The sequence below is a fragment of the Bombina bombina genome, chromosome 6 (assembly GCF_027579735.1).
Source record: "Bombina bombina isolate aBomBom1 chromosome 6, aBomBom1.pri, whole genome shotgun sequence".
NCBI classification, from domain to species: Eukaryota; Metazoa; Chordata; class Amphibia; order Anura; family Bombinatoridae; genus Bombina; species Bombina bombina.
Genome location: NC_069504.1, coordinates 331,401,834 through 331,426,060, shown reverse-complemented (window position 1 = coordinate 331,426,060; position 24,227 = coordinate 331,401,834). Strand labels below are relative to the sequence as shown.

Here is a 24,227-nt window from a genome sequence, read left to right as displayed (position 1 = left end):
GTAAGTTCACGATTGTTGTCTATCTGCAATCCACATTCCATGAGTGGACAATTGGGAAGAAGACAGAGATTTCGTCCCAGGGAGTGGGCTCTCCATCCGGTGGTGTTCTCCAGGCTAACCCTCAAATGGGGGGTGCCGGAGTTGGATCTGATCGCTTGTCGGCAGAATGCCATGGTTCGGTTCAAGGTCAAGAGATCTAAAGGCAGCTCTGATAGATGCTCTGGCGATGCTTTGGGGGTTCAGTCTAGTTTATCGGTTTCCTCCGTTTGCTCTCCTTCTACGAGACATTGCTCTTATCAAACAGGAGAGTGTGTCAGTAATTCTAATAGCTCCTGCATGGCCGCGCAGGATCTGGTATGTAGACCTAGTGAACATGTCATCTCTGCCTCCTTGGAGGCTGCCTCTGTGGAAGGATCTTCTAACTCCTGGGTCCTTTCTTCCATCCAAATCTTGTTTCTCTGAAACTGACTGACTGGAGATTGAATGCTTAGTTTTGTCTAAGCGTGGTTTTTCTGAGTCTGTCATTGAGACCATGATCCAGGCTCGTAAGCCTGTTACTCTGAAAATTTACCATAAGGTATGGCGTAAATACCTTTATTGGTGTGAATCTAAGGGCTACTCTTGGAGTAGGGTTAGGATTCCTAGAATTTTCTTTTCTCCAGGAAAGTCTGGAGAAGGGTTTGTCAGTCAGTACTCTGAAAGGTCAGATTTCTGCTTTATCTATTCTGTTGCATAAGCGTTTGGCAGTTGTGCCAGATGTTCAATCTTTTTGTCAGGCCTTGGTCAGAATCAGGCCTGTGTTTGTCAGTTACTCCTCCTTGGAGTCTTAACCTTGTTCTTAAGGTTTTGCAGCAGGCTCCGTTTGAGTCAATACATTCCATAGATATTAAATTGTTATCTTGGAAGGTTTTGTTTCTTGTTGCCAACTCTTGGCTTTGCAGTATGATTCTCCTTATCTTTCATGCGGATAAGGTGGTCCTACGTACTAGGTTGGGTTTTCTTCCTAAAGTAGATTCGGTTAGGAATATTAATCAGGAAATTGTTGTTTCTTCTCTCTGTCCCAATCCTCCTACTCATAAGGAGCGTCTGTTGCACAACTTGGATGTAGTGCATGCTTTAAAATTCTATTTTCAGGCGACTAAGAATTTCTTTCATGTAATTGGCAAGAGTCCATGAGCTAGTGACAGAAGGGCAACGTTTCCCAAACCTCAAAATGCCTATAAATACACCCCTCACCACACCCACAATTCAGTTTTACAAACTTTGCGTCCTATGGAGGTGGTGAAGTAAGTTTGTGCTTTATTTTTATGATTTCTTCTATGATGAGCGCTTCTAATCATTATGAAGCCCATTCCTCTCAGAGTACAGTGTTTGTCAGAGGGATGTGAAGGGAGTATTGCCTGTTGATTTTATGGTTTTCCTCTCGGGAAATCTTTTCAAAGGTTCTCTGTTATCGGTTGTAGGGATTCATCTCCTACCTCCCTTTTCAGATTGACGATATACTCTTGTATACCATTACCTCTGCTGATACTTTTTCAGTAATGGTTTGGCTATCTGCTATATGTGGATGGGTGTATTTCAGTAAGTATGTTTTCTTTATTTAAGACACTCTCAGCTATGGTTTGGCGCTTTATGCATTAATAAAAAGTATTAAATCTATGTATTATACTTATATTTGCCATTAGTCAGGTCTATGTATATTTCCTTTTGTAGACTGTCAGTTTGTTTGGGATACATGTTTTAGGAAGTTATTTTTCTTACCTGGGTCATATCCTTTTTTTCAAATTGACTATTTTTCTTTAAATTTCACGGGCAAAATTAGGCTTGCGAGGTCGCAAAATGCTGTTATTTATTGTGTCATTCTTGGCGCAATACTTTTTTGCCGCGAAGGTACGTATTTGATGACGCAAGTTCGTCATTTCCGGTGTCAAAATTTTTTTCAACTTCCTTTTGCATTGTGCGTCATACTTGTCGCCAAAAATGTTAGTTTATTTTTCACCCCACTTCCTATATGCCTCTTGCCTTCTATATGCTCAGAGGGCTATGCATTTTTTTCTCATTCCTGAAACTGCCATATAAGGAAATTGTAAATTTTGCTTTAATGTTGTTTTTCTTTTACATTTTGCAAGATGTCTCTGATCCTGTCTCAGAAGCAACTGTTGGAACCCTGCTGCCTGATCATTTCTACCAAAGCTAAGTGTATCTGTTGTAAGTTAGCTGAGATTATATCTCCAGCTGTAGTATGTAACAGTTGTCATGATAAGCTTTTGCAGGCAGAAAACGTTTCCATCAGTACTAGTACAGTTTCTGTTGTTCCTTCAACATCTAATGTACATGATATCCCTGTTGATATGAAAAATTATATTGCTGATGCGATACAGAAGCTTTGTCTGCTATTCCGCCTTCTAATAAACGTAAAAGGTCTTTTAAAACTCATAAAATTTATGAAATTTCTAATGACCGACAACATACTGAAATATCCTCCTCTGATGAGGATCTCTCTGATTCAGAAGATCCTTCCTCAGATATTGACACTGACAAATCTACTTATCTTTTCAAGATTGAGTATATTCGTTCCTTGTTAAAAGAAATATTGGTTACTTTGGATATTGAGGAGTCTAGTCCTCTTGATATCAAAACTAGTAAACGTTTAAATTCTGTTTATAAACCTCCTGTGGTTACTCTTGAGGTTTTTCCAGTTCCTGATGCTATTTATGATGTGATTGCTACGGAATAAATTAAGCCTGGTACTTCTTTCATTCCTTCTTCTAGGTTTAAAAGGTTGTTCGTACCCTTTGCCAGCGGTTAGTTTAAAGTTTTGGGAAAAAGTCCCCAAAGTTGATGGGGCTATTTCTACTCTTGCCACTACTATTCCTATGAAAGACAGTACTTCTTTTAAAGCTCCTTTAGATAGTAAACTTGAATCTTTTCTAAGGAAAGCTTATTTTTCTCCAACATAGGTGTGTCCGGTCCACGGCGTCATCCTTACTTGTGGGATATTCTCTTCCCCAACAGGAAATGGCAAAGAGCCCAGCAAAGCTGGTCACATGATCCCTCCTAGGCTCCGCCTACCCCAGTCATTCTCTTTGCCGTTGTACAGGCAACATCTCCACGGAGATGGCTTAGAGTTTTTTAGTGTTTAACTGTAGTTTTTATTATTCAATCAAGAGTTTGTTATTTTAAAATAGTGCTGGTATGTACTATTTACTCAGAAACAGAAAAGAGATGAAGATTTCTGTTTGTATGAGGAAAATGATTTTAGCAACCGTTACTAAAATCCATGGCTGTTCCACACAGGACTGTTGAGAGGAATTAACTTCAGTTGGGGGAACAGTGAGCAGTCTCTTGCTGCTTGAGGTATGACACATTCTAACAAGACGATGTAATGCTGGAAGCTGTCATTTTCCCTATGGGATCCGGTAAGCCATGTTTATTAAGATAGTAAATAAGGGCTTCACAAGGGCTTATTAAGACTGTAGACTTTTTCTGGGCTAAATCGATTCATTATTAACACATATTTAGCCTTGAGGAATCATTTAATCTGGGTATTTTGATAAGATTATATCGGCAGGCACTGTTTTAGACACCTTATTCTTAGGGGCTTTCCCAAATCATAGGCAGAGCCTCATTTTCGCGCCGGTGTTGCGCACTTGTTTTTGAGAGGCATGACATGCAGTCGCATGTGTGAGGAGCTCTGATACATAGAAAAGACTTTCTGAAGGCGTCATTTGGTATCGTATTCCCCTTTGGGCTTGGTTGGGTCTCAGCAAAGCAGATACCAGGGACTGTAAAGGGGTTAAAGTTAAAAACGGCTCCGGTTCCGTTATTTTAAGGGTTAAAGCTTCCAAATTTGGTGTGCAATACTTTTAAGGCTTTAAGACACTGTGGTGAAATTTTGGTGAATTTTGAACAATTCCTTCATATTTTTTCGCAATTGCAGTAATAAAGTGTGTTCAGTTTAAAATTTAAAGAATGTGGGGAAGCCAGGGTTCCTTCTCATTTAAATAAATGTGATTTATGTGACAATGACAATGATGCCCAAGATGATTCCTCAAGTGAGGGGAGTAAGCATGGTACTGCATCATTCCCTCCTTCGTCTACACAAGTCTTGCCCACTCAGGAGGCCCCTAGTACATCTAGCGCGCCAATACTCCTTACTATGCAACAGTTAACGGCTGTAATGGATAATTCTGTCAAAAACATTTTAGCCAAAATGCACACTTATCAGCGTAAGCGCGACTGCTCTGTTTTAGATACTGAAGAGCATGACGACGCTGATAATAATGGTTCTGAAGGGCCCCTAAACCAGTCTGATGGGGCCAGGGAGGTTTTGTCTGAGGGAGAAATTACTGATTCAGGGAACATTTCTCAACAAGCTGAACCTGATGTGATTACGTTTAAATTTAAGTTGGAACATCTCCGCATTCTGCTTAAGGAGGTATTATCCACTCTGGATGATTGTGACAAGTTGGTCATCCCAGAGAAACTATGTAAAATGGACAAGTTCCTAGAGGTCCCGGGGCTCCCAGAAGCTTTTCCTATACCCAAGCGGGTGGCGGACATTGTAAATAAAGAATGGGAAAGGCCCGGTATTCCTTTCGTCCCTCCCCCCATATTTAAAAAATTGTTTCCTATGGTCGACCCCAGAAAGGACTTATGGCAGACAGTCCCCAAGGTCGAGGGAGCGGTTTCCACTTTAAACAAACGCACCACTATACCCATAGAAGATAGTTGTGCTTTCAAAGATCCTATGGATAAAAAATTAGAAGGTTTACTTAAAAAGATGTTTGTTCAGCAGGGTTACCTTCTACAACCAATTTCATGCATTGTCCCTGTCGCTACAGCCGTGTGTTTCTGGTTCGATGAGCTGGTAAAGGCGGTCGATAGTGATTCTCCTCCTTATGAGGAGATTATGGACAGAATCAATGCTCTCAAATTGGCTAATTCTTTCACCCTAGACGCCACTTTGCAATTGGCTAGGTTAGCGGCTAAGAATTCTGGGTTTGCTATTGTGGCGCGCAGAGCGCTTTGGTTGAAATCTTGGTCAGCTGATGCGTCTTCCAAGAACAAGCTACTTAACATTCCTTTCAAGGGGAAAACGCTGTTTGGCCCTGACTTGAAAGAGATTATCTCTGATATCACTGGGGGTAAGGGCCACGCCCTTCCTCAGGATCGGCCTTTCAAGGCCAAAAATAAACCTAATTTTCGTCCCTTTCGTAGAAACGGACCAGCCCAAAGTGCTACGTCCTCTAAGCAAGAGGGTAATACTTCTCAAGCCAAGCCAGCTTGGAGACTAATGCAAGGCTGGAACAAGGGAAAGCAGGCCAAGAAACCTGCCACTGCTACCAAGACAGCATGAAATGTTGGCCCCCGATCCGGGACCGGATCTGGTGGGGGGCAGACTCTCTCTCTTCGCTCAGGCTTGGGCAAGAGATGTTCTGGATCCTTGGGCGCTAGAAATAGTCTCCCAAGGTTATCTTCTGGAATTCAAGGGGCTTCCCCCAAGGGGGAGGTTCCACAGGTCTCAGTTGTCTTCAGACCACATAAAAAGACAGGCATTCTTACGTTGTGTAGAAGACCTGTTAAAAATGGGAGTGATTCATCCTGTTCCATTAGGAGAACAAGGGATGGGGTTCTACTCCAATCTGTTCATAGTTCCCAAAAACGGGAACGTTCAGACCAATCTTAGATCTCAAGATCTTAAACAAGTTTCTCAAGGTTCCATCGTTCAAAATGGAAACCATTCGAACAATTCTTCCTTCCATCCAGGAAGGTCAATTCATGACCACGGTGGATTTAAAGGATGCGTATCTACATATTCCTATCCACAAGGAACATCATCGGTTCCTAAGGTTCGCATTCCTGGACAAGCATTACCAGTTCGTGGCGCTTCCTTTCGGATTAGCCACTGCTCCAAGGATTTTCACAAAGGTACTAGGGTCCCTTCTAGCTGTGCTAAGACCAAGGGGCATTGCTGTAGTACCTTACTTGGACGACATTCTGATTCAAGCGTCGTCCCTTCCTCAAGCAAAGGCTCACACGGACATCGTCCTGGCCTTTCTCAGATCTCACGGATGGAAAGTGAACGTGGAAAAGAGTTCTCTATCTCCGTCAACAAGGGTTCCCTTCTTGGGAACAATAATAGACTCCTTAGAAATGAGGATTTTTCTGACAGAGGCCAGAAAAACAAAACTTCTAGACTCTTGTCGGATACTTCATTCCGTTCCTCTTCCTTCCATAGCGCAGTGCATGGAAGTGATAGGTTTGATGGTAGCGGCAATGGACATAGTTCCTTTTGCGCGCATTCATCTAAGACCATTACAACTGTGCATGCTCAGTCAGTGGAATGGGGACTATACAACTTGTCTCCGAGGATACAAGTAAATCAGAGGACCAGAGACTCACTCCGTTGGTGGCTGTCCCTGGACAACCTGTCACAAGGGATGACCTTCCGCAGACCAGAGTGGGTCATTGTCACGACCGACGCCAGTCTGATGGGCTGGGGCACGGTCTGGGGATCCCTGAAAGCTCAGGGTCTTTGGTCTCGGGAAGAATCTCTTCTACCGATAAATATTCTGGAACTGAGAGCGATATTCAATGCTCTCAAGGCTTGGCCTCAGCTAGCGAGGGCCAAGTTCATACGGTTTCAATCAGACAACATGACAACTGTTGCGTACATCAACCATCAGGGGGGAACAAGGAGTTCCCTGGCGATGGAAGAAGTGACCAAAATCATTCTATGGGCGGAGTCTCACTCCTGCCACCTGTCTGCTATCCACATCCCAGGAGTGGAAAATTGGGAAGCGGATTTTCTGAGTCGTCAGACATTGCATCCGGGGGAGTGGGAACTCCATCCGGAAATCTTTGCCCAAGTCACTCAACTGTGGGGCATTCCAGACATGGATCTGATGGCCTCTCGTCAGAACTTCAAAGTTCCTTGCTACGGGTCCAGATCCAGGGATCCCAAGGCGGCTCTAGTGGATGCACTAGTAGCACCTTGGACCTTCAAACTAGCTTATGTATTCCCGCCGTTTCCTCTCATCCCCAGGCTGGTAGCCAGGATCAATCAGGAAAGGGCGTCGGTGATCTTGATAGCTCCTGCGTGGCCACGCAGGACTTGGTATGCAGATCTGGTGAATATGTCATCGGCTCCACCATGGAAGCTACCTTTGAGACGAGACCTTCTTGTTCAAGGTCCGTTCGAACATCCGAATCTGGTCTCACTCCAGCTGACTGCTTGGAGATTGAACGCTTGATCTTATCGAAGCGAGGGTTCTCAGATTCTGTTATCGATACTCTTGTTCAGGCCAGAAAGCCTGTAACTAGAAAGATTTACCACAAAATTTGGAAAAAATATATCTGTTGGTGTGAATCTAAAGGATTCCCTTGGGACAAGGTTAAGATTCCTAAGATTCTATCCTTCCTTCAAGAAGGATTGGAAAAAGGATTATCTGCAAGTTCCCTGAAGGGACAGATTTCTGCCTTGTCTGTGTTACTTCACAAAAAGCTGGCAGCTGTGCCAGATGTTCAAGCCTTTGTTCAGGCTCTGGTTAGAATCAAGCCTGTTTACAAACCTTTGACTCCTCCTTGGAGTCTCAACTTAGTTCTTTCAGTTCTTCAGGGGGTTCCGTTTGAACCCTTACATTCCGTTGATATTAAGTTATTATCTTGGAAAGTTTTGTTTTTGGTTGCAATTTCTTCTGCTAGAAGAGTTTCAGAATTATCTGCTCTGCAGTGTTCTCCTCCTTATCTGGTGTTCCATGCAGATAAGGTGGTTTTACGTACTAAACCTGGTTTTCTCCAAAAGTTGTTTCTAACAAAAACATTAACCAGGAGATTATCGTACCTTCTCTGTGTCCGAAACCAGTTTCGAAGAAGAACGTTTGTTGCACAATTTGGATGTTGTTCGCGCTCTAAAATTCTATTTAGATGCTACAAAGGATTTTAGACAAACATCTTCCTTGTTTGTTGTTTATTCCGGTAAAAGGAGAGGTCAAAAAGCAACTTCTACCTCTCTCTCTTTTTGGATTAAAAGCATCATCAGATTGGCTTACGAGACTGCCGGACGGCAGCCTCCCGAAAGAATCACAGCTCATTCCACTAGGGCTGTGGCTTCCACATGGGCCTTCAAGAACGAGGCTTCTGTTGATCAGATATGTAGGGCAGCGACTTGGTCTTCACTGCACACTTTTACCAAATTTTACAAGTTTGATACTTTTGCTTCTTCTGAGGCTATTTTTGGGAGAAAGGTTTTGCAAGCCGTGGTGCCTTCCATCTAGGTGACCTGATTTGCTCCCTCCCATCATCCGTGTCCTAAAGCTTTGGTATTGGTTCCCACAAGTAAGGATGACGCCGTGGACCGGACACACCTATGTTGGAGAAAACAGAATTTATGTTTACCTGATAAATTACTTTCTCCAACGGTGTGTCCGGTCCACGGCCCGCCCTGGTTTTTTAATCAGGTCTGATAATTTATTTTCTTTAACTACAGTCACCACGGTATCATATGGTTTCTCCTATGCAAATATTCCTCCTTAACGTCGGTCGAATGACTGGGGTAGGCGGAGCCTAGGAGGGATCATGTGACCAGCTTTGCTGGGCTCTTTGCCATTTCCTGTTGGGGAAGAGAATATCCCACAAGTAAGGATGACGCCGTGGACCGGACACACCGTTGGAGAAAGTAATTTATCAGGTAAACATAAATTCTGTTATATTCTCAGGCCTGACATTTCTATGGCTGATGTTGCGGCTGCATCAACCTTTTGGTTGGATAGCTTAGCGCAACAGGAAACAGATCCTGATTTGTCTAGCATTGTTCGTTTGCTTCAACATGCTAATAATTTTATCTGTGATGCTATTTTTGATATCAAAATTGATGTTAAATCTATATCTTTAGCTATTTTAGCTAGAAGAGCTTTATGGCTCAAATCTTGGAATGCTGACATGGTATCTAAGTCTAGATTACTATCTCTTTCTTTCCAAGGTAACAATTTATTTGGTTCTCAGTTGGATTCAATAATTTCAACTATCACTGGGGGGAAGGGAGTTTTTTTGCCTCAGGATAAAAGATCTAAGGGTAAATCTAAAGCTTCTAATCTTTTTCGTTCTTTTCGACAGAATAAGGAACAGAAAACCAATCCTTCCCCTAAAGACTCTGGTTCCAATTGGAAACCTTCAAGTTAGCATAAATCCAAGCCTTTTAAGAAACCAAGGCCAGCCCCCAAGTCTGCATGAAGGTCTGGCCCTCGATCCAGTTCAGCTGGTGGGGGGCAGATTGAAATTGTTCCAAGACATTTGGGCAGATTCTGTTCAAAATCAGTAGATTCAGAGTATTGTCTCTCAAGGGTATCAAATAGGAATCAGAATAAGAACTCATGTGAGAAGATTCTTTCTCTCTCACGTTCCAGCAAATCCGGTAAAGGCTCAGGCTTTTCTCAAGTGTGTTTCTGATCTAGAGCTTTCAGGGGTAATCATTCCAGTTCTGTCTTAGGAACAGGGTCTGGGGTTTTATTCAAATCTATTCATTGTCCCAAAGAAAGAAAATTAATTCAGGCCAGTTCTGGATATGAGGTTTTTGAATCGTTTTGTAAGAGTCCCCACTTTCAAGATGGTTACTATGAGGACTATTTTGCCTTTTGTTCAGCAAGGTCATTATATGTCCACGATAGACTTACAGGATGCATATCTTCACATTCCGATTCATCCAGACCACTATCGGTTTCTGAGATTCTCTTTTCTAGACAAACCTTACTAGTTTGTCGCTCTTCTATTTGGCCTAGCAACAGCTCCAAGGATCTTTTCGAAGGTTCTCGGTGCCCTTCTATCTGTAATCAGAGAGCAGGGTATTGCGGTGTTTCCTTATTTGGACAATATCTTGGTACTAGCTCAGTCTTTACATTTTAGCCGAATCTCACATGAATCAACTAGTGTTGTTTCTTCAAAGACATGGTTGGAGGATCAATTTACTAAAGAGTTTCTTGATTCCTGAGACAAGGGTCACCTTTTTAGGTTTCCAGATAGATTCAGTGTCTATGGCTCTGTCTCTAACAGACAAGAGACAAATTAAATTGGTTTCAGCTTGTCAACCTTCAGTGTCAATCATTCCCTTCAGTGGCTATGTGCATGGAACTTTTAGGTCTCATGACTGCAACATCGGACGCAATCCCCTTTGCTCGTTTTCATGTGAGACCTCTATAGCTTTGTATGCTGAATCATTGGTGCAGGGATTATACTCTGATATCACAATTGATATACTTAAATCCCAACATTCAACTCTCTGACTTGGTGGTTAGACCATCATCGTATAGTTCAAGGGGCTTCTTTTGTTCGTCCTACCTGGACTGTGATCACAAGAGATGCAAGTATTTCAGGTTGGGGAGCTGTCTGGGGATCTCTGACAGCACAAGGGGTTTGGAAACCTCAAGAGGCGAGGTTACCAATCAATATTTTAGAACTCTGTGCTATTTTCAGGGCTCTTCAGGTTTGGCCTCTGTTGAAGAAAGAACCATTCATTTGTTTTCAGACGGGCAATAATCACAACTGTGGAATATGTCAATCATCAGGGAGGGACTTGCAGTCCCCTAGCTATGAAAGAACTATCTTTCTTGTCGGAATCCAGCTCTTGTCTAATTTCTGCGGTGCCATCCCAGGTGTAGACAATTGAGAAGCGGATTATCTCTGCCGTCAGACCTTACATCCGGGGAGTGGTCTCTCCATCCAGATGTATTTTGTCAGATTGTACAGATGTGGGGTCTTCCAGAAATAGATCAGATGGCTTCTCATCTAAACAAGAAACTTTCCAGGTGCCTATGAAGGTCCAGGGATCCTCAGGCGGTGATGGTGGATGCTTTAGCAGTTTCTTGGTTTTACCAACCTGCTTATATCTTTCCGCCTTTAGTTCTTCTTCCAAGAGTGATCTCCAAGATCATTATGGAACAATCATACTTGCTTCTGATAGCACCAGCGTGGCCTCACAGGTTTTGGTATGGGAATCTTGTCCGGATGTCCAGTTGCCAGCCTTGGCCACTTCCTTTAAGACCAGACCTTCTGTCTCAAGGGCTGTTTTTCCATCAGGATCTCAAATCGTTTAGTCAGAGGTTTCTCTGACTCAGTGATTAATACTATGCTAGAGGCTCGTAAGTCTGTTTCAAGGAAGATTTATTATCGAGTTTGGAAGACCAATATTTCATGTTCTTCTCATAAATTCTCCTGGCATTTTTTTAGAATTCCTAGAATTTTAGTTTCTTCATAATGGTTTGGATAAAGGTTTGTCTGCAAGTACTTTGAAGTGACAAATCTCTGCTTTCTGTTTTATTTCATAGAAAGATTGCTAAGCTTCCTGATATTCACTGTTTTGTTCAGGCTTTGGTTCGTATCAAGCCTGTTATTAAATCAATCTCTCCTCCTTGCAGACTTAATTTGGCTTTGAAGGCTTTGCAGGCTCCTCCTTTTGAGCCTATGCATTCTTTGGATATTAAACTACCTTCTTGGAAAGTGTTGTTACTTTTGGCTATCTCTTCAGCTAGAAGATTTTTGGAATTGTCTGCTCTCTTGTGAGTCTCCTTTTTCTGATTTTTCATCAGGATAAGGCTGTTTTGCTGACTTTGTTTAAATTTCTTCCTAAGGTTGTGATTTCTAACAACGTTAGTAGGGAAATTGTTGTTCCTTCCTTGTGTCCCAATCCCAAGAATACTCTTGAAAGAGCTTTAAATTCTTTCGATGTTGTAAGAGCTTTTAAGTATTATGTTTAAGCTACTAAAGATTTCAGGAAGACTTCTAGTCTATTTGTTGTCTTCTCTGGTTGTAGTAAAGGTCAGAAAGCTTCTGCCATTTCTTTGGCATCTTGGTTTAAAGCTTTTTGATTCATAAAACTTATTTGGAGGCGGGACAGTCCCGCCTCAGAGGATCACAGCTCATTCTACTAGATCAGTCTCCACTTCTTGGGCTTTTAAGAATAAAGCTTCAGTTGATCAGATTTGCAAAGCAGCAACTTGGTCTTCTTTGCATACATTTACTAAATTCTACCATTTTGATGTATTTGCTTCTTCTGAAGCAGTCTTTGGTAGAAAAGTTCTTCAGGCAGCTGTTTCAGTTTGATTCTTATGCTTATGTTTTAAGTTTTTTTCTTTAAATTTATTTTACAGCGGAAAATGGCTGTTTTTATTTTATCCCTCCTTTTCTAGTGACTCTTCTGTGGACTTCCACATCTTGGGTATTTCTATTCCATAGGTCAGTAGCTCATGGACTCTTGCCAATTACATGAAAGAAAACATAATTTATGTTAGAACTTACCTGATAAATTAATTTCTTTCATATTGGCAAGAGTCCATGAGACCCACCCTTTTTCTGGTGGTTATGATTTTTTGTATAAAAGTACAATTATATTTCCAGTTCCTCTTTTTGTATGCTTTTTTACTCCTTTTTCTATCACCCCACTACTTGGCTATTCGTTAAACTGAATTGTGGGTGTGGTGAGGGGTGTATTTATAGGCATTTTGAGGATTGGGGAACTTTGCCCCTCCTGGTAGGATTGTATATCCCATACGTCACTAGCTCACGGACTCTTGCCAAAATGAAAGAAATGAATTTATCAGGTAAGTAAGCCCTTTTTGTTTGCTTCTTGGGAAAGCGTAAGGGTCAGAAGGCTACTGCTACTTCTCTTTCTTTTTGGTTGAGAAGTATGATTCGTTTTGTCTGTCTTGTCTTCTTGGGCTTTCTAAAATGAAGCTTCTGTGAAACAGATTTGCAAGGCTGCAACTTGGTCCTCTCTGCACACTTTTTCAACATTTTATAAATTTGATACTTTTGCCTTACCTGAGGCCTCTTTTGGGAGGAAGGTTCTTCAATCGGTGGTGCCTTCTGTTTAGGTCCACCTGTCTTTTTCCCTCCCTAGTAATCTGTGTCCTCTAGCTTGGGTATTGGTTCCCACTAGTAATTGATGACTTTGTGGACACCATATCTTAGGGAAGAAAACAAATTTATGCATACCCAGGCCCGGACTGACCATAGGGCATACCGGTCATATGCTCGGTGGGCCGCCGGCTACCTTAAACCCGCCCATCATTTACTGCACACACCATGTCAGTGCCTTTCACTGTGTCTCTTAGTGGGGCATAACTATAGGGGTTGCATGGGATGCAGATCATGCTATGCTCATTGTGCAACATCAATTCTTATACCAAACGCCAATTTGACACAATCTGACCCTTTTTTGCCTATTGCCAGCAGCCAAATAGTACCCGGGCAGGCTGGCGGATGCACACTATCTGGTGGTAACGGACTGACGGACACACGGAAACAGCATGCAGCCGCACTACACGTTATTCAATTACACCATGACATAGACTTTCAGATAATAAGTTGGGGCAGACTAAGGACTTACTGCCGGTGCAACAGGTGCCACTGCACTGGGCCGAGGACTGGGGGCCCCCACATAGAGTTCCCAGAGAGGGACAGCTGTGTCTGCAATAAATTAAAAACATGGGGATTGGAGTCCGCAGTTGAGCAAAAAAATATATGGACCACTGACTGAAGTCACCGTGCATATGTCCTGTATTACCAGTCACATGACAGTGACTGCCGTGCACTGCTTCTTTGCCGTAGTAGAAACATCAGAGGCTGTTGTCCCCAACAAGTCAAATTAATAAAATAGTGATCATGTATACAGCTGACAGCTCAAGCCAGCAAACCTTAACCAGGCTATGCAGGGAAGGAGGGGCCAAGCATATACAGAGTGAGATTGAAAGTTTGTAGGAAGTTTAACAGACCATGTAAGTGCCGTTTTGTTTTTTTACATTTCCTCAAACTAACAAAATGCACAAAAATACAGCACGCATCAGGGGTTAAAAATGCTTTGAGCCGGGTGCGTTATCATAATAGCCCTGTGACCTGCCTCATTAAATCAGAATGGAATGTCTGAACTGTCAGGCAGACTGGTCTCTTTTAAAAAAAAAAAAAAAAAAAAAAAAAAACTCTCCTCCTTCACAGAAAAAAAAGTTAAACTGCTGGAGAAGTGGAGATAATGGTAATGTTTATTATTTTTGAGACACTGTATGTTGTAGTCTTGAACTAGTTACTGGTTGTGAAAATACACACTTGTTTGTTGGGGGAAAAAATAAATTGCCTGCATGGTGTGTGTGTGTGTATAAGTATATATATATGTATATGTATATATATATATATATATATATATATATATATATATATATATATATATATATATATATATATATATATTTCAAATAGCTACAAATAATGTATAGCAATTAATTTAAATATATATCATATAATATACTTCAGCAGAGCAGCAAATCAATGTACTTACTGCCTCCTTGTTATCCATGTACAGCTGTCAATAACACATAGGATAAATAAATCCTTTATTTAAAAAAACAAAAACCTGACACACATAATCATGTATTTGCACTATGTTGCATTGACTGCTTTATATAGATTCCATGGGGAAAATAACTAGCAATTTCAGTATCAAATATAGCTGCAAGCAGCAATAGAGGTGGCCAAGCGCATAGCCTATGCAATGGCATACAAGCAACTAAGTCACAATATAATGCTAAAAAGCAAGTTTTTGCAGTTCTAAGATAAACAGTTCGAAAGAAAACACATTTTTGAATTTATTGTGTTTTTTCAAGATGGCTGCCACACTATATGTCCTATAATTTCAGCACAAACAGATGTAACTATAGGTCACAAGATATGGTTATACAGCAAATTTCAAAGCTTTAACATAAGCGGTTGGAAAGAAAACACATTTTCGAAGATTTGGCGTTATTCAAGATGGCGGCCATATTATGTGACCAATACATTCAAAATGTACAGATGTAACTGTAGGTCACAGTTCTAACATAAGCGGTTGCAGAGAAAATAGATTTTCGCAATTTTCGCGAAAAATAAAATGGCTGCTGGATTATATGATATACAATCTCCATATTACGCACAATAATTGTCACCATAGATGTCAATAAGCATGACAAAAATAAAGCATTTTGGTAAAACGGTTTATGTTTTATTATTGATTAAAAAATATCGTTAAGCATTTTTGAATAATTCAAAATGGCTGCCAAACCACATGACCAATCAATTTCTCTTGAACAAATCTTAATGTTAGTCATAAGATAGCTCCATAAACAAAATTTCAAGTCTGTCCCATAAGCGGTTTCGGAGAAGAAGATTTTTGTAGCTTTTAAAACAGCGCATACAAAACAAAATGGCCGCCAAGCTTTCAAATTGCACATACTAATGCTCACTATAGTCCTCTACCATTTGGAGAAGTTTCATGAAAATTTGCAAATGTTTTATTTCACAAAGGCGACTGCGCAGTGCGAATTTTGACTGCAATATTGCCTTTAGGGGTCATGACTATGGGGCCCATTTATCAAGCTCCGAACGAGTACGATCAGGTTGATTGACACCTCCCTGCTTGGCCGCGAGTCAGCAGGGGGCGGCGTTGCACCAGCTGCTCTTGTGAGCTGCTGGTGCAATGTTAAATGCGGAGAGCGTATTGCTCTCCGCATTCAGCGAGGTCTTGCGGACCTGATCCGCACAGTCGGATCAGGTCCGCAAGACCTTTGATAAACAGGCCCCTATGTGTAATCATGTGTCTGCTGCACTGTTATATAGTTAAATAGTGCAAATATAATGCATAAAGTGCAAATTTACGCAATTAAACGACGATAAAAAGGCGAATGGTTCGTAGCAGCCATGTTGATTATGGAAAATTCGCAGTTTTAACAATCTTGGTAGATGACCTTGCAAAGAGTACATGTGCAAAATTGTGCTCCATTGCACTTAGCAGTTTCAGAGAAGAAGATGTTTAAAGATTTTCACACATTTCAAAATGGCAGCTAGGTCATGGGACTAAATCACTTCTCTTGAACAAACTTTAATCTAGGTCAGTACAGCAGTAAACACAGCAAGTTTCCCAACTGTAACATAAGTGGTTCCGGAGAAGATTTTCAAGCGTTTGTCAAAATTTGTTGCATAAAGCAATATGGCTGCTAGATCACATGACCTATGAGATTTATGTTGCATAGGATTATGCACAGCATAGATCTATAGCACTGTGCCAAGTTTCATGAGTTTTTGAGTTATGCTGTTGTTGTTATAAGCATTTGAAAAAAACGGCGCTTGTTATTATAAGCATTTGAAAAAAACGGCGGAAAAATAATAATAATAATAATAAAAATAATAATATTAATCTGAGCAAAAACAATAGGTGTCCAGCACTATAGTGCTTGGCCTTCTAATAACAGACAGATTTATTCTTGTAGGTGCCCAGTTTGATTGATGCTAGAAATACAATGACAGCGGGTGTACTACATCCCACACAAGTACAATAAATTATGCATAATGGCCAAATCACCTGAGCCAGCTATAACCTCTATTTTGTGTTTAAGTATATGTGCATGTGTGTGTGCTTATGTATGTCTATGAGAATGGACATGTGTATGAGAGTTCATGTGTGTGAGGGTGTGTGTGTGCATAAGCATGTGTGTGTGAGGGTGTGCATGTGTGTGTGCATAAGCATATGTATGTGTGTGCATAAGCATGTGTGTGAAGGTATGCATGTGTGTGTACATAAGCATGTGTAACAGCAACAAATGTCCAGAGCACTATGGATTCTTATTATCTTTATTACAAAAACGTAGAAAAAGCTTTTTCTACGTTTTTGTAATAAAGATAATAAGAATCCATAGTGCTGTGGACATTTGTTGCTGTTATATGTGGATTGGGGGGGAACAGACAGATTCCCAGTTTTCACATGCACTAACTCCAGAAGTTGCTGTTTCCAGTGTGTATTACATAAGCATGTGTGTGAGGGTGTGTGTGCATAAGCATGTGTATGAGGGTGTGCATAAGCATGTCTGTGAGGGAGTGCGTGTGTGTGAGTGCATGCATAAGCATGTGCGTGAGGGTGTGCATAAGCATGTCTGTGAGGGAGTGCGTGCGTGTGAGGGAGTGCGTGCGAGTGCGTGCATAAGCATGTGTTTGAGGGAGTGCATGTGTGTGTGCATTAACACAGGATTGGAAACAAGTTTTTTTTGCTGTTTCTATCATACTATGTACTCTGAGTTGAACTTGACTGCTACTCATTTTATTACCAGTGCCTACAGTCTCTTTAACAGTTACCGGCTTATCTGTCTGTCATTACTCTTTTTGGGGGGGAGCTGGGGTGGGGGGCTGAGTGGGCCCCTTTGCCCTAAAATGCCTGGGCCTCTTTTTGGTCCCTGTCCGGCCCTGTGCATACCTGATGATAAAAAAAATTCTTTCCTGATATGTCGAGTCCACAACCCCACCCTTATATTTAAGACAGTTATTTTTGACTAAACCTCAGGCACCTCTACACCTTTGTGTTATTCCTTTTTCCATTTCTCTTTGGTCGAATGACCGGGGATTATGGGAAGTGGAGTGATATTTAACAGCTTTGCTGTGGTGCTCTTTGCCACTTCCTGCTAGACAGGAGAGATATTCCCACTAGTAATTGATGCAGTTGTGGACTCACCATATCCGGAAAGAAAGAAATATATAAAAAACATATATTTGCAACTGTGCTATTTTTATTTTCATTAGTGTTATTTAGATATTATTTAGATATGTCAAAAATTGTCACTGAATATGTTAAGTAATGTCATGTATGATCTAATTAAGAGTACTGTATTGTTGTGGCATACACCTTATTTGCCTATGAATATATAGATTTAATAAATGTTTGCAGAACAACATTACTTTAAAAACTCACATTATCTATCCTCAACACTGTTACCCTCAAGTCAACTGCAGAGTAACCATCAGTTAAATTATTCATTCTCTGCAGAAAACATTTAAAGATGAAGAACTTCTCCCGCTGCAGCTTGTCATGAAGAAAATGGACCTAATCAGCGAGTTGAGAGAGAGGTACAAAGCACCAGTGTGATTTATATATAAGATTTGGTAGATAGTGTTTTCTATATAAAAAGGAGGCATGTTTTTTTGATAGAAGATAAATCTGTGTGTATGTGTAGTCTGGGTGATTAGAGTGTGCAATCACATTACTGTGACTAACACAAGAATGCTGGGGAACAGAAGTTATCATATAGATAATATCACAAACCTCTCCCCACATTTTCTTGACTCCATGGTAAAATATAAAACATGTACAACACTGAGTAAAGCAGCATTGTGTAAACAAAACAAAAAAGCAAAAAAAGAGTTAAAGGGCCATTAAACCCAAAAATTTTCTTTCATGATTCAGACAGAACACAATTTTAAACAACATTCCAATTTACTTCTATTATCTAATTTGCTTCTTTCTATAGATAGCCTTTGTTGAAGAAATAGCAATGCACATTGATCAGCCAATCACACGAGGCATCTATGTGGAGCCACCAATCAGCAGCTACTAAGCCTATCTAGATATGCTTTTCAGGAAAAAATATCAAGATAATTAAGCAAATTAGATAATAGAAGTAAATTAGAAAGTTGTTTAAAATTGTATTCTCTTTCTAAATCATGAAAGACAATTTTTGGGTTTAATGTCCCTTTAAAGCTTTTTACATACCAAACAACAATATACAATTGGAATTGACTAGCCAAAGGTTTAAAAAGGTATACTAGGGGTACAATGTGAAAGGGAATATTCAACCTCACTCAAAGTGTGTATTTTGGAATAGAACTTGACTGTGTGAATAAACTGCTTTAAATCTTAAAGGGACAGAAAACTTACAAAATAATGTTATATAATTCTGCACACAGTGCAGAATTATATAAAATGACCTTAAATGGACAGTCTACACCAGAATTTTTATTGTTTTAAAAGATGGATAACCCCTTTATTACCCATTTCCCAGTTTTGCATAACCAACACAGTTATAATAATATACTTTTAACCTCTGTGATTATCTTGTATCTAAGCCTCTGCAAACTGCCCCTTTTTTCAGTTCTTTTGACAGACTTGCAGTCTAGCCAATCAGTGCCTGCTCCCAGATAACTTCTCGTGCACGAGCACAGTGTTATCTATATTAAATACGTGAACTAACACCCTCTAGTGGTGAAAAACTGTTAAAATGCAATCTGAAAGAGGTGGGCTTCAAGGTCTAAGAAATTAGCATATGAACCTCCTAGGTTAAGCTTTCAACTAAGAATACCAAGAGAACAAAGCAAAATTGGTGATAAAAGTAAATTGGAAAATTGTTTAAAATTACATGCTCTATCTGAATCATGAAAGTTTATTTTGGCCTAGACACCCCTTTAACGGCAACTTTATAAATCAAAAGCATTTACAGATTTTTTATTTTAAAGTTGGACTCTGCTCCAGGTTCTACTGAGCGGTTCTTGTTTTTCAAAAGCACTTCGCTGGCGTGCCCGATCGCTCTATTGAACTGAATGTAGCTCGCTCCAGCATTATGTACAGAATTATATAACATTATTTTGTAAGTTTACTGTCCCTTTAAACACATTATAAGTGCTAAATAGAATGATGTATTCAAAGAAAAGATTAGTCTGGGAATAACATGTAGATGTATTTTTTAAAGTTTCATTCATTAGCTGTTTAAATATTGACAAAATAATTGTAAAGTTTTAGTGTCTATAAAACAATGGGAGCTGCCAAGTTGTAACTTAGGTTACCTTCTCTGCTCTGAACAATTAGGGACAGTTATAAGTAGGTCACTAGAGTGTGCAGCCAATGGCTGTGTGGAAAATAGCAGTGTTCTGCACTTCCATTTCTTACGGGAACAGAAAAGCTCACAATTTCAGAATGAAATTACAGGAAGAGGAACAAAATAATGAAAGTATATGGCAAAGTTTTTTTTTTTTTTATAGATACAATTTATCATTTTATATTACCATCTCAAAGCGTTTAATGTCCCTTTTAAGCGTCCTACCTGATACTACTATACTAAACCAGAGAGGCTGCTATTGTAGATTGTACCAATAGTGGTTATTTACACTAAACCCTAATTTGTGAATTTCTTATTGCTTTTGGTTACAAATCTAGGGTCTGGATACAGTGCGATTGCTGTTTCCTATATTGGCATCGTGCAGTCTTTCCCATTTATCTGGATGATGTCTATGAAAATGCTGTTGATGCATCAAGGTTGCATGTAAGTGATTTTGTGGATATGTTTTTTTGTGTTTTTTGTTTTTGTTTTGAGACATGTAAACACTAAAATAATTTGCACTCTTTGTAGGACTTTGGAAGTTCTAGTAGCTATAAAATTCATATTTTTAATGGCATACTGTTCCTATCGTGTCTCCTTTTATACAGTATATGTTCAGTGCTTTGTGGAGTTGTGTCCCTGCCATGATGCACGCCAGACATTTAGAGTCAGACGATCAGTTATTGGACTGTTATGACAAGGAAATTATGGAAGTTTTAACTGAGGTAAAAGGATATTGGGGCATGTCTTTGTCTGATAAATTAGTGTTTTTCCCCTTTTGTTGAACATAAAAAGCAATATCTGTTCATAATGTGTTTCTTTGAGCTGTGTACATTTCTTTATCATTTGCATTATTTAACATTATAGTGACATTTCTAGCTCTATCTAATAATACAATTGTCGTTGCAAAAGTCTTGTACATTTTGTTGTTATTGAGAGCCATCAAAGGCTGCAAATTGCATATTTTGCATACATGAAACTATAATTTATTTCCATGATTAAAATTGCTTTGTTCTTTTGGAATACTTAGTTGAGAAGTAAGTCTAGGATGGCTCATAGGAGCTCAGGAGAGTGCGCTTGTCCTCGGTACTCTTACTCAGCACAGTGATTGTAACAATTTATAATTGCCACATACAATGCAGAAATCTTCTGCCATATAGTGCTACACACATGTACACTCCTGGGCCCATGTTAGCCTACCTAGATTTACTCATTCACAAAGGATATTAAGAGAACAAAGCAAAATTATAGACCTCAAAGTAGTTTGTTTGATGGATTTATTAGGTTTAACAATCCACAAATCTTTTTTTTTTAAAAGGACAGTCTTCTCCAGAATCCTTATTGTTTAAAAAGATAGATAATCCCCTTTTCTTTCCTTAGATATGGAGACTCCACTACGTCATTCAATTACTAGTGGGAATATCACTCCTGGCCAGCAGAAGGAGGCAAAAAGCACCACAGCAAAGCTGTTAAATGTCACTCACCTACCCATAATCCCCAATCATTCTCTTTGCCTCTGACAATGGAGGAGGTGAAGTTTGGTGTCTGAAGAAATTAATGCTTTTTTTTGGGTACTTTTCTCTGCAAGCAAGGATTTGGGTTTAGCTGAGTCAACGTCAATCTCTTCAGTCAAGTTGTGGTGGCTTTTAAGCAGTTAGGAAGTTGTGAGGTAGTCCTTTCTTTGTTTCCTAACACTTTGCTGCCCATGGTACAGAAAGCCAGAGTTTGTTACTCTGTTCTTTCTTTTTCTACAGGTCTTTGTAAGGAGTATGTGTCCTTTCACGCCTTGTGAGCTGTCTTCCTGCCGGACAGCTAGACTGCAGGTAAGTGCTTTTGTCTTCTAGGTCTTGGAGACTTGAACACTTGCACTTCAGAAGAATGTCATATGTAGTAGATGGGGACATTTTTAAAATCCTTTATACACTATGTTCTATGGCAGTGGGCAGGCACATTATGTATGTTGAGACTAGGGGTTAATCTTCCCTTTATTGAGACATTTTTTCCTCTTTGGGCTAATTTTGTTGAAATACTTTTAGTATGTGTGTGGCTTACGTTTTATATAGGGATTTATGTATAAACTTAGTTTGGCAGTTGTGTTTTTTTTTTTTCTTGCTTAGCTAGAACAGGCTAACTGACAGACTGCTTGAGCGTTTATGTCAAATAAGCTCCGGTGTTGTAGGCAGAGGGAAACGTGCACCTTTTACTGCCGGTCATGTGACTTCTCTCTGCTGTCGGATATTCACGGAGCGGAGCACCGTCATTGAATTTCAGTCTCTTCAGTGTCTATCTACTATATGATCGTTTTAGAGACTTCTGTCAGCCAAATTGTGTATAAGTGTTACGGTAAGGCACCTCAGCCTGTCTGAAGTGTAGGGGGCCTGATTGGCTTAATATTTTAAATACATTTTTTATAACGTTAAGTGGCTGTGGTATTGAATTTTTTTAAAGTGACAGTGTATTTAAAAAAAATTCTACAATTTGGGGAATTTTCTTTTTAAAGACATGAGTCCACGGATCATCATCCTTACTTGTGGGATATCGCCTCCTGGTCAGCAGGAGGAGGCAAAGAGCACCACAGCAGAGCTGTTAAATAGCTCCTCCCTTCCCTCCCACTCCAGTCATTCTCTTTGCCTTTGTTAATGCTAGGAAGAGGTAAAGTGAGGTGTTAGGTTAGATTCTTCAATAAAGAGTTTATTTTAAAGTGGTGCCAGAGAGTGCTACTTTGTTCTGGGGTGTAGCCGTAGTCCATATCAGTCTCTACAGTAGAGCTTTTGGTGGCTTTAGAGCTATGGGAACTTGTTGGACATAATTCTCACTGCGCCTCCCATTTTCAGCTGCCCTATATCCTTCAGCCTGAGTTTCTTTCTGACTCAGCATGACTTTATCTTTCAGGCCAATGTGAGGGAGAGGACCTCAGAAGCTTGGGAAACTGCCTTCCTGCCAGGCAGTGTTTGAGGTAAGAGCTACCTTTTCTGGGATTTAAGGAATATCAGGGTGGTTATCTTAGCACTATGGCACATAAGGGGTTAATGGAGCCTTTATGTGGGGACTGTTAGACTTTTCTGAATACAAAGTCTTGTTTGGGCAGTGGTTTGGTGCAGGCACTGGGGCTGGAGTTAGTTTGCTTATTCTATTTTAAATGGAGGGCTCTGGTGGTTTCACTTTAATTTTTTCTCTTTAGAGGGAAACATAGGGTTGTAGCACGCCCACGAAGGGCGGGACTTCCTGTTTTTCTTCTGTTATGTGTGATCAGTCCACGGGTCATCATTACTTCTGGGATATAACTCCTCCCCAACAGGAAATGCAAGAGGATTCACCCAGCAGAGCTGCATATAGCTCCTCCCCTCTACGTCAGTCCCAGTCATTCTCTTGCACCCAACGACTAGATAGGATGTGTGAGAGGACTATGGTGATTATACTTAGTTTTTATGACTTCAATCAAAGTTTGTTATTTTACAATAGCACCGGAGCGTGTTATTACTTCTCTGGCAGAGTTTGAGGAAGAATCTGCCAGAGTTTTTTACTATGATTTTAACCGGAGTTGTTAAGATCATATTGCTGTTCTCGGCCATCTGAGGGAGGTAAAGGCTTCAGATCAGGGGACAGCGGGCAGATGAATCTGCATTGAGGTATGTAGCAGTTTTTATTTTCTGAATGGAATTGATGAGAAAATCCTGCCATACCGTTAAAATGACATGTATGTATACACTTCAGTATTCTGGGGATGGTATTTCACCGGAACTACTCTGTTAAAGGTCACTAATCCTTTTAATAACTATTTATCATGTTAAACGTTTTTGCTGGAATGTAGAATCGTTTACATTGCTGAGGTACTGTGTGAATAAATATTTGGGCATTATTTTCCACTTGGCAGCCTTTTTTTGCTTTTATTTGTGATGGGCAAGAGATGTTCAGGATCCCTGGGCACTAGAGATCATATCTCAGGGATACCTTCTAGACTTCAAATTATCTCCCCCAAGAGGGAGATTTCATCTGTCAAGGTTGTCAACAAACCATGGGAACAAACCTTTGCTAAAAGTTGTGTTGTCTTAAAGTTTGATGCTATAACTGTGTTTCAGTTCATTATTTCAACTGTCATTTAATCGTTTAGTACCTCTTTGAGGCACAGTACGTTTTTGCTAAAAAAGATTATAACCAAGTTGTAAGTTTTTTTTGCTAGTGTGTTAAACATGTCTGACTCAGAGGAAGATATCTGTGTCATTTGTTCCAATGCCAAGGTGGAGCCCTAATAGAAATTTATGTACTAACTGTATGATGCTACTTTAAATAAAAGTCAATCTGTACAATGTGAACAAATTTCACCAAACAGCGAGGGGAGAGTTATGCCGACTAACTCGCCTCACGCGGCAGTACCTGCATCTCCCGCCCGGGAGGTGCGTGATATTATGGCGCCTAGTACATCTGGGCGGCCATTACAGATAACATTACAAGATATGGCTACTGTTATGACTGAAGTTTTGTCTAAATTACCAGAACTAAGAGGCAAGCGTGATCACTCTGGGGTGAGAACAGAGTGCGCTGACAATGCTAGGGCCATGTCTGATACTGCGTCAC

At 40.3% G+C, this 24,227-nt stretch overlaps 1 protein-coding gene across 1 annotated transcript in view; it reads left to right on the top strand.

Annotated features, from left to right (window-relative positions):
- The window catches only part of WASHC4 (WASH complex subunit 4), a 293,185-nt gene that overhangs the window by 109,906 nt on the left and 159,052 nt on the right, over positions 1-24,227 (top strand). Inside the window, exons 13-15 of the mRNA XM_053716956.1 lie at positions 17,831-17,910; positions 19,991-20,096; positions 20,261-20,377. Of these exons, the coding sequence (XP_053572931.1) occupies positions 17,831-17,910; positions 19,991-20,096; positions 20,261-20,377 (303 nt within the window). The remainder of the gene's footprint in view (positions 1-17,830; positions 17,911-19,990; positions 20,097-20,260; positions 20,378-24,227) is intronic.